The 10,549-nt window shown below is 34.8% G+C and overlaps 2 protein-coding genes and 1 long non-coding RNA gene across 12 annotated transcripts in view; 2 read left to right on the forward strand and 1 right to left on the reverse strand.

Moving 5' to 3' along the window:
• The window catches only part of LOC127841496 (BTB/POZ domain-containing protein 6-like), a 79,162-nt gene extending 74,926 nt beyond the window's left edge, over positions 1-4,236 (forward strand). For 7 of the 8 annotated variants that reach the window (XM_052370363.1, XM_052370359.1, XM_052370361.1 and 4 more), the window contains one exon: positions 2,856-4,236. In XM_052370363.1, coding sequence (XP_052226323.1) covers positions 2,856-3,601 — 746 coding nt within the window. In that variant the 3' untranslated portion in view covers positions 3,602-4,236. The remainder of the gene's footprint in view (positions 1-2,855) is intronic. The other variant, XM_052370362.1, reaches the window with a different exon arrangement.
• The window catches only part of LOC127841497 (tyramine beta-hydroxylase-like), an 80,814-nt gene extending 70,600 nt beyond the window's left edge, over positions 1-10,214 (reverse strand). For both annotated transcript variants that reach the window (XM_052370365.1, XM_052370364.1), the window contains exons 1-7: positions 10,023-10,214; positions 9,741-9,848; positions 7,988-8,171; positions 7,620-7,823; positions 6,646-6,771; positions 5,658-5,746; positions 3,229-5,280 (exon numbers count right to left, since the gene is read on the reverse strand). In XM_052370365.1, the coding sequence (XP_052226325.1) occupies positions 5,188-5,280; positions 5,658-5,746; positions 6,646-6,771; positions 7,620-7,823; positions 7,988-8,171; positions 9,741-9,848; positions 10,023-10,181 (963 nt within the window). In that variant the 5' untranslated portion in view covers positions 10,182-10,214 and the 3' untranslated portion in view covers positions 3,229-5,187. The remainder of the gene's footprint in view (positions 1-3,228; positions 5,281-5,657; positions 5,747-6,645; positions 6,772-7,619; positions 7,824-7,987; positions 8,172-9,740; positions 9,849-10,022) is intronic.
• Positions 199-1,985, forward strand: LOC127841498 (uncharacterized). 2 transcript variants are annotated; one of them, XR_008031040.1, is made up of 3 exons: positions 199-473; positions 1,276-1,341; positions 1,738-1,985. It is a non-coding gene; the product is annotated as an uncharacterized LOC127841498 (long non-coding RNA). The 2 variants fall into 2 exon arrangements; XR_008031039.1 differs by lacking the exon at positions 199-473 and adding an exon at positions 501-585 and having other exon boundaries at positions 1,738-1,885.
• Positions 10,215-10,549: the final 335 nt, after the last annotated feature.

Raw genomic sequence — 10,549 nt, forward strand, 5'->3', positions numbered from 1 at the left:
TGCTATATTTAAGTTGAGTATACTGTTTATTGCAGCTATATGTAAGGATTATTGCAATTTTACACTTGGTGTTTTGGTTTATTAAAAAAATGTTTTTAAATGGAGTAAATTTTTGGCACATTCAAGGGCATGGTAAAAAGTAAACGTTCAGTTACGGCATCAATGTATACCTAGAAAGGAATAAAATAATGTTGTTTTCAAATCCTTTCCATCAGCGATTTAAAATATAGTTTACGATTAATTTTGATATGTTTTTTGTTAAACCACCCCCACATCTATATATATATATACAAGTTTCTGCAAGGCGCATATAGAAGATTTAACAATCGCCCCACATTTATACGCGCCGAAATTTGCATACTTATCTTATTTTACATACGATATGTTGATATCAGTTAACTTAATATTTGAATGTACAAATAGCACTGTCTATGCACTTGAAGCACTTGTAAATATCAGTCCATTCCGACACGGTAAGTGAGCTGTTTATTTTGTTTGCGACAAGTTATTTCAGTTTATCGTTTGTATAACACCGGGTTGTATCAAGCGAATATGAACGTGTACTGGATTAATGTTATTATCACGGTAATACATCTGTTAGGTATATAAGTAGATATGAGTATTGTTTTGTTTATGCCAAATACTTTGCAATATTCTTTGTGTGTGTTTATTCAAATCTGACTTTACAAGCTTTTCGTTCTTTGAAATTACACTATTGGATTTAAAGTTGTGATAGAGTTCGTTGCCAACTTCATTGTATTATCGGTTTTCGCGGGACATACATGACTGACTGCAAGTACTATATTTATACTTTGAAACTAAACACAACAGTTAAAATTAACACCTATAACTTTAATATACGTTTTTTATTGTGTATATTAGTTTAAAACATACGACACATCATCAACTGTACATACAATGCATTACAACTACACTGGATATGCGCGTTAGATTATTCAATAAAATATGATTAACAATTTGTTTCTTATCAATATATTCATAAACAATCACGTACAATGCTAACCAATTATTCTAAATAAACAGGTAACTGATCTATCCATGTTAAGATCAGTTTGATAGTTTAGCTGTACGGTAGAAAATGTCCCTGTAAATAAACCACTTTTACATGAATTACTTAAGTCAAGTGGTTTACACGTACACTGCGTGTTGCTGTATTCATAAATAGTGTAATGGGAAGATAGCATTTTTTCCCATTTAAGGTTGTATTGCTCGCTTAACTTCCGCATTTATGTTTTATTATAATATTCTAAACAGGAAGAGAACAGTGACATTATGAGAGGACCTGATATCAGGAAATTCGAAACCGATAGCAGACATTAGGTAACGTATTGAAATGATAAGAATAACCATAAATATAGAATCCAAAAAGTATATTCCTTGTTGTCAAGATTTACAAAAACAACTGTACTTTTCATAATGTGCAACCTGATGGGTTTGTATGAATGACCGATCTATTGTTCGTTTCGTTTTTGTGGGACATAACAATTAAAAGTACACCACACTTGAATACATAGTTTAGACAATACAGAATAATTTACAATTATGTTATTGTGTTAAAATTACGTTTAATGCGTGATGTCTTTAGTAAAGAAACTATTACTAGTTACAAATTATTATATTATTTCCCTTTAAACCAACAGTTAATAAAACAACTTCTTTTACAATCGTTGTATATGTGTAAGTGCGTTCATGAGTAGGAATTATTTTTTATTTAAGAAATGGCGTCCAACCGGCTTTCTTCGAAATCGCTTGCCGAAGCGAACCTGAAAATGCTTGACAACGAGGCTCTATGTGACGTCACACTAACGGCCGGAAAGGAGAAACACGAGATAAGGTGTCATAAAGTAATATTGGCCAGCCGAAGTCCGGTTTTTTATGCTATGTTTTGCGGGCCGCTCGCGGAGTCAGGTGACGTCATTCCTATTCCGGATATTGAACCATCTACGTTGGCAATGTTTGTGAGGTGAATAATTGTTTGAATTTTTATTAAAATTATGGTTTGTAATTGTGTGGCTAAGAGAAATACTTTGTTCGCGATTGGTTGGCTCTTTTGTATCATTATGTACTTTAATGTGTGTGTTTGTATAATTTAAACCGATTCAGTATTTACTTTTCATTGTATTTAATTCTTGTTGTATATTTATTAACAAATATCTATGGGTATAGAAATGCGCTATCTGATATTGATGATATGGTTAAACCAATGGGCTTTATGAAATAAAATAATGCTATTTGTGTTAACCGAGAGCGCATTTTAGTGTCGACACTTCCTCGTGTCTTTTCCTTTTTCATATTATGACTAGTAATTGATGCGAGAACGTTAGTCTGTTTTTATGATATATTCAAGCACTGTGTTAAATGGTGTGTTCATTTTAACTATAAAAAGACGTCTTTTGTTTAGTGTTTTTATACTAAATTATGTTTATGGTAACGATTTGTCTTTTCTTTATATACAGATTACATATACGGGGACCAGGTCAGCATTAATGAGGACACGGTTTTGTTGCTACTTTACGCGGCAAAGAAATACGACGTGCCATGCCTGGAATATTTATGCAGGTCGTACATGGATCTTAATATGGACCCTGACAACGTGTGTACAATCCTGGACCAGGCAATTATCTTTGACTGTGCGGATCTCAGAAGCAAATGCTTAAAGTACATAACGAGGGAATCTAAAAATGTATTCAAATCGGAGTCCTTTCTCGAAATTACACAGGCGGGGCTTAAAGAAATAGTGCAACTTTGTCAGTTCAATGCAAGTGAAATCGATATCTACCTCGCTTGCAAGCAGTGGGCGTCTCAAAGGTGCGCAACTGCGGGAATTCAACAACCTGGCCGAGCTATAAGAAAGGAGTTGGGTGAAGAAGTTATAAGCTTGATAAGATTTCCCGCCATGACGTTAGACGAGATGAGCGATGTTGTAGCACTGGACGATGTTCTCACAAATGAAGAAAAAGTAAGCGTGTTCCGAACAATTATCAAAAAGCAAAACCTTTCGAAATTCATCGACGAACCAAGGAAACTTGCAAGCAAGAAATGCATGTTCTACAGGTGTAAAACAATAGCATCCCCGTGGGCGTATAACGGAGGACAAGATGGTTTGAGTTTCATGGTATCAGAGGACTGCGTCTTGAGTGCTCTTGATATGTTTCTGCCCGAGATCGAGGGGGCTGTGGAGGGGATTTTAGAGATACTCGAAGGCACCTCTATTGTGCACAAACAGAAACTTAAACTAGCCTATAGTGCTGGTTTGAAGCACGAACTCGTTCCTTTAGGAACTGACATCACATTGAGACAGAGAATGATTTACTCCGTAAGGCAGCGAGTGAACGGACCGAATGTACACAGGTGTTACTTGACGGAACCACGAGTTAGCGTTAATGGCATGACCATGACATTTTGTGATTTGAAGGTTGGAACGAGCGATAATGGAACGTCGGTTACGAATGGTCAGTTTTACGGATTTGAACTGAAACTGTTCGTAGATGACGATTGCGGGGAACGAGGAGAAATCCTACATACATTTTCAGGAGCCTCCGGCGGCTGTGAAGGAATAAACCCGAAAGCAAATGTGTAGAGCTATTTAAACGGATTCGTCTATCAAAAAGACTTTATTAAAAATACATGGTGTCGCATTTTGAAGAATTTTAAAGCGAATTGCATATAACGTATTGAAATAGCGCGAATGGCATCAACATGTCATGCCATGTCACAATTCTAGAAGACTTAGCAAATGAAAATCCGGTGAAGTTTAGGTTATATCTCTGTTTTCACAACGTATATTGCATGCGTTTCTGTTAGTTACTACTTACACTTTTAAATTGTATATTTATGAAATACAATTGACAATTTACGTGCAAACCATCTTGTGTTACATGAAAAAAACTAACGAATTAGTGTTTACGTCGCATAGTGTATTATCAAGTTAAGTTTTATAAAAATATACAATGTCAACGGGGATAAACTGAAAAATATCGCGTTGATGTTGAAGCATCATAATACACATGGTTTAACATTAAAAAAGTCAATAGGTAAATATTGTCATAAATAAGCCGAATATATAGTGCTAACAGAAAGCTATTACAAAAATAAAGCACGTGACCCCATAAAACAATTCAATATATTAAAAAATGAAATCTATTCTACTAACAGTCAAGAACATTTATCTCACTGAAAGACATTTGTTTCAATAAATGCATAAGCTGTTGTGTATGGAAGTTTCTATTTACCCTAGATACATACTCCGTTATTGCGTTGATATCGCGATCATCCAAAACTAGCAATAAATCTGAAAGATGAATGCATCACTTTCTTTCTTGAATACGATATAATGTGTATGCTTTGTTTGTGAACGGTTTAATATCGCGTAATAGCACGATCTTCAATTGACATTATAGAGATATTCGGATTATGCACACTGGTTGAAAGGTTTAACTGATGCCATGATTGGTATGTAGTATTGTCTAGCGGGTGGTTTTGAAAAATGAATATAATTGAATTGAAATCACCCTTAGCACTATATTATAAGTTGCAAAACACCAAAAGTTATTTCATTGCTTTGGAACTTGTTTAGTACTTGTGTTAAACTCGTCTCTTCTGAATTCAGAATCACCGTTTACCCAGTTTAAATGCAAAATAACAATTTGAAAGTAATACAATAAATGTGTTTAACCAAATATGTACTACTGAACATTTTAATCATAAAAAAGTAAAAAAGAATATTAACTTAAGATGACATTAACCAAATTTGGGATTATAATAAACAGCATGTGCAATACACACAATTACAATTTTAAGTGGAATGTCTTACACCACTAATATCGGAAAGTATGCATTTAATTTATGCGAACAAAAAGTCCAGCCACGTATGTCTTTCATTTAATATATTTACTTATTAAGCAAAGGTTTAAACTTTAATAAGTGTTATATTAAATGTGTTGTAACACAAATTAACCCATTTATGCCTAGCGTTTAGAAAAAAAGGCATTGGCAAACAGCGTTGACCCAGATGAGACGCCGCATGATGCGGCGTCTCAACTGGGTCTGCTCTGTTTGCTTAAAGGAATTTCTGTAAAAAATATTCTAAATAGAAAAATTAATATTAATAAATTAATAAATTGATCCAATTAAGAAGGATAGGAGAGTCCACAAGGCTTAAATGGGTTAACAATTCAGGTTGATGGTTCCATTCTGGATACACTGGTCAAAGCCCATTACACGCGGGTAGTAGCGAATAAAGGCATAGCACATCTCTGCCTGAAAATGTGCACAAAAGAAATAGTACTCCGTTGTTGTCGACGTGGCTTCGTATTGTGTATTATTACATATTTGTATTATATTATATTTTATTTTACGCAAGGAAATAGCAAATTACAACAGCAGCACACAAGGTATTTGTTTTAAAACCCACGACTCAATAGTATTAATTGTTCTGTATTAAATAGGGAGTTAAAACATAAAAACAATTTTTACTTCACTTATATTGGTCCAAATTTCAAAGAAAAATAATACAATAACACGTTGATATTTAGCATTTATTGATATAGATTAGTAGGAAGATTATCATAACGCCAACAATAAAACGGTAAAAATTAAATATCAGTTACTGGTATAAAACTGACATTCTTTTCTACCTGAGACCCTTGGCCAAAGTATGTGGCGTTTTGTCTGACACGAGGTCCAGCATTACTGTCATACCAGCACGTCAATCGGAGACTATTGCCTGTATCAACACGAGATTTTGATTAAACATGAAATGAACATTAACTTTGGGGCTTATTATCTTATTGTTGCTTGCCTGACGACAGGATTAATATGACGATGCATAAACTATTCAGAGAGAAAGGCTTTTACTGACCTGTTCGTTTTGTACAAATAGTAGATAACGTTACACTTGGTTTGTCGGACTTTACCTTGAGTAAGCGTTGTTATAATTTAATATGGCAATGCACATTTTCATGTTTAAGTCGTCAAAAGCTGTCAGCAGTAGATCAGTGTCTGGGTACGAGGCTTAACCAGATCTTCAGTATTTCTTACACCTTCTTGTTTTTGTATGTTTGCTTATAACTTAAATATCCGTCATCTAATCATTTTTATATATGTATGATACTCACGACACGTGTACACTAATATTATATTTGTAGTGTTCGATGCAAGCGCCGTTATTTGGCATTCATGTTATTATTTTCTGTCTGCATATATACATTTGCATCAGATTATTCAGACAAGATATTTTTATATATTAATTTAGTGTCACTTGTGAGCTTCCGCTAGCCGTTAAACACTAGTTTACCCCCTACCCACTAATGCTTTGCATTGACCGTTGTTTGCTATCCATTCTGGTTTATATTAATTATGGGGTAAGTGTGAGATTCGACGTGCCCTCGAAGAAAGATGTGGTGAATAAGAACAATAACGTATCTCAAGATGTAGTTTCTGGAGTTTTTTTGCAATAACATTCACGATTTCTAGTTGGAACCAGATGTTTCAATATCGCTATTTGAATGTCACTTGAAAGCGTCCACGTGACCAAACATAATAAAACTAGTTTTTTCTGAAAAAAAAATAACACCACATAGATGTTTATTTGTAAACAATATAAATACAGTAATAAACAATTACCTGGTTCAAATATGGCGGCCGGCCGAAGATGGTGCCATGTGGGCCTCTGGTAGTCATAGTCACGCTCTTCAGCCAATCGCGTCCAAACCTCGCGGTCTTTTATTATGTCGATTGCGGCCTTGACCCCTGTAAGGTTTTTTTTGCTAATCGAGCAATTAAATTGTTGAAGTCCCGAACAAGGGCAAGTTTATCAACAGCAACATTCTTATACACTTACGAGCCAAAGTACACTCCAATTACTCCTAATATATTCATATCTTTTACAAAACGTAGTCATTTATTGTAAGAGACATTATATTTACTTATAGTTTAAGCCGAAATATAATATAAAAGGAAAGCAAAACTGTGTGTATTATATTTGTTGTGTTGTTGATTAGTTAAAAATACTGTTGGTTGTAAAATCGTTTGTCAGCCGTCAAATTGCATATCGCAAAGCCAAACATCATTTGAACTAAATCCTAATTAAAGAAAACTTTAAGACAACTTGTTTGTTAATTTTTTCCGCTGCCTAGTATTATATCAAATAAAAACATAAAATGTCCGTGCAAATATAAAGCCGCACACTTCATGCAATGCATATACATCTTTGAATAAAAAATGCGACACAACCATGAAAAAAGATGTAACCGTCCCGTGACATTTTTACGATTTTTATCGCCCGCGCTTTTTTTTCTCTTTCACATAGATATCGCGGACAGAAAGCGGACACACTCTGCTCAAATAAATATCTGTTCTCGCTGACTTTAAACGCGCATTATGTTACCAACGATAGCTGTAAATGTATCAATGGCATATACTAAGGAATAGTATTTACAGAGATTTGTAGATGAAGTTACAATACGTACGCAAACCTTAATGACAACATTATGCCGACAACAACACCGACATTCTGGTGTTGAGATGTTTGCTTGACAAATTCTTCAAATATTCAAACTGGTTTCAATGCAGTCATGATCGGCATGTATTATGCTTACCTAGCCCATGCATGTGTAGATACACCTCTGTCAGATGTATTGGAGCCGGAAGCATCAGTTGAGTGCATAACCCCGGACACGTACCCGAGACCGCCGTGCTTGAGGTCATACCAGGGATGTTGATCTTGTTCTGACCTATCTGCACGTTGCCCACGTCGTACGGTCGCAGTCTCGTTGTAACATGAAGTCGGAAACCAGACTGGTCTACAATGGTGTGATAGAACAACAAATGAACATGTGAACATGATACGTGTAAAACATACCCCACATTCCACACTTTGAAAAGAAAAAGGAAAACAAAATGAAAAGAAAATTTAAGTTTGAGAAAATATGCCTTTTAAAATAACTATTTTTAATCGAATGCCCACCTGTAAGGTCTCCCCGTAGCTGAGGGTTATTCCAGTGTATTTGGAGGAGCAGATACTTAAAGGAACCCTTGCCAATGCGGACACCCGCCACATCGGGCATGTCAATAACTCCCTCCATGCCCACGTCCCACTTAACCATCCAGGAGCGACATCGGTAATCAAGACCAATGCACGGATGAGGAGACTGACAAACAAAGCGTCTACGTGAACAATATTATCATACACAACACAGGTGGTTAGCGTGTGGCTATGATAGTAATTAGTGAAAACATCATTTTGAATGATAAATAATCATATTATAACGGAAATTTAAATTTTATGAAAACAATAAACTATCAAATATATATATAACAAGGTATGCAACTCAAAATCACGCAAAATGGGGTGCATCGCTTTGAACAGCCATATCTTAATCAATTGTGCAGCGATTTTCACGATCTTGGTCTTATTCAACGCAGAAATGAATTTCCTTTCTGGAAATGTATATGTTTTGCAATATTTTTACAAATGCTGGGTCAACTTTTAAGAAATAACACGATACACAACTCGCATGACCCAGTTGACAATGACCATGCAGTCTTTATGAATGAAATCCCCAGTTGTAAAGACACACCTCCGCATTGGACCAATGAAATCACTCGTTTGTTTAAAATGTCAGTTAGTTGAAATGTATGTAATCAAAGGTTTCAAACGGCGCTGGACAGTTATTCTTGATGCATAATGTAACGACAAGAACGGTAATAATATTTTTTCATACGTTTTATTGAACTATGGTATCGAGGTACTTGAACTTTGTAGGGAAGATGCCCTTTACTCCGTGAAGATTTCATTCATAAAGACTGCATGATCATTGTCAACTGGGTCATACGAGTTGTGTATCGTGTTATTTCTTAAAAGTTGACCCAGCATTTGTAAAAATATTGCAAAACATATACATTTCCAGAAAAGAAAGGAAATTCATTTCTGCGTTGAATAAGACCGAGATCGTGAAAATCGCTGCACAATTGATGAAGCTATGGCTGTTCAAAGCGATGCACCCCATGTTGGGGTGATTTTTAGTTGCATACATTGTTATATATATATATTTGATAGTGAATTTATTTTTCATAAAATTTAATTTTTAGTTAGAATATGATTATTTATCATTCAAAATGATGTTTTCACTAATTAATATCATAGCCACACGCTAACCACCTGTGATACACAATAGGTTCACATGGAATTTGAATGAATACGGTGGTTGATAGGTGTTTGAAAAATATGGTGTTAATCTAATGGTCGTCTATGTGATGATGCATTTAAACTCTTACATTTAGCTATTATGCGACAAGTTAGAAGTTCGTTATTCAACAACACGGAAAACAGACAAATCCAATACGAACTTTTAAGATGTCGAATGTTACAGTATCCTAAATCCTATTGGCGTTTTCTACGTATGGTCATGGTCAGTATACCGACACGATAATTTCAGCCAAGCATTACCTTGCCTTAGGGTTATAGACAGTACAACCACTGGTTCATAATGGCCGTATATTATCGTTGAGTGGGCAAGTTCAAATACTCAAACTAAAGATAATGTTTGGTATTGATATTTTGTGTGTTTCTGATTTTATGTTGCTATATTTTACGTTGTTTCCGTGTCCGTTATTACACTACGCTAAATTGTATGTCGTACGTTTAACACTTAAGAGTATTGTATTTAAAGAATTTTTAATAATCATCTTACAAAATTAGAGAACAATAACATATATACCCTCGTCTCCATGTCAAATTCGCATCCAAACAGTAGCATATGGTGAATAGCAGAACTATTAATGATTGGCTCAAACCTGGTCACGTGCAATGTCAGGTCATCTGAAATCTTAAAATGAAACTAAATGAGTACGCTGTAAAATCATTAAAATAGGACGCAAACTCATTAAATGGTCACTGTTACGGTTTAAACGCCATACAGATCTCTATATTTTATCAATAACATTTAATACCGTACAAGCGTAATATAAATATCAAATTTTAAATTTATTGCTTAACATACCTCAAACTGTTGACAAACATAGTAAGTGCGCACTGGTGGGATACGGACGTACGTCAGAATAATGTCTACCGTTGAATCGCTTCCTTTCGTCTTAACCCCTGATATAGAACACAACAATATAGCAAAATATTTAATAACAACACACGCCTGGTTATACATGTTGATGCCTACTGTTATCGCTTCCGTTCTGTATCTCGCTTCTTATCTATGTAACATTTAAAGGACGGCAAACTAAACACTGGTATCAAACCATAAAGACAGAATTACAGTGCACAATACATGATCGATAAAACAAATAATCGCACATTAAAATAAGTGTTATTGATAAAAAAATGCATTTGAATGTAAACAGAGTTCGAAAGCAATGTCATTAAGGTCATTTGTATTCTAACCATGCTGTCCGCATATTTACAATAAAAAGCACGCACTAATAACTGAACACAATTTCGTTGTTAACTTATGTTAAACATAATATTACGTCGCAGCCAAGAGCATTAACTTGAACAATATCACGTAACAGCATATAT

Source organism: Dreissena polymorpha, chromosome 8 (genome assembly GCF_020536995.1).
Source record: "Dreissena polymorpha isolate Duluth1 chromosome 8, UMN_Dpol_1.0, whole genome shotgun sequence".
Taxonomy (NCBI): Eukaryota; Metazoa; Mollusca; class Bivalvia; order Myida; family Dreissenidae; genus Dreissena; species Dreissena polymorpha.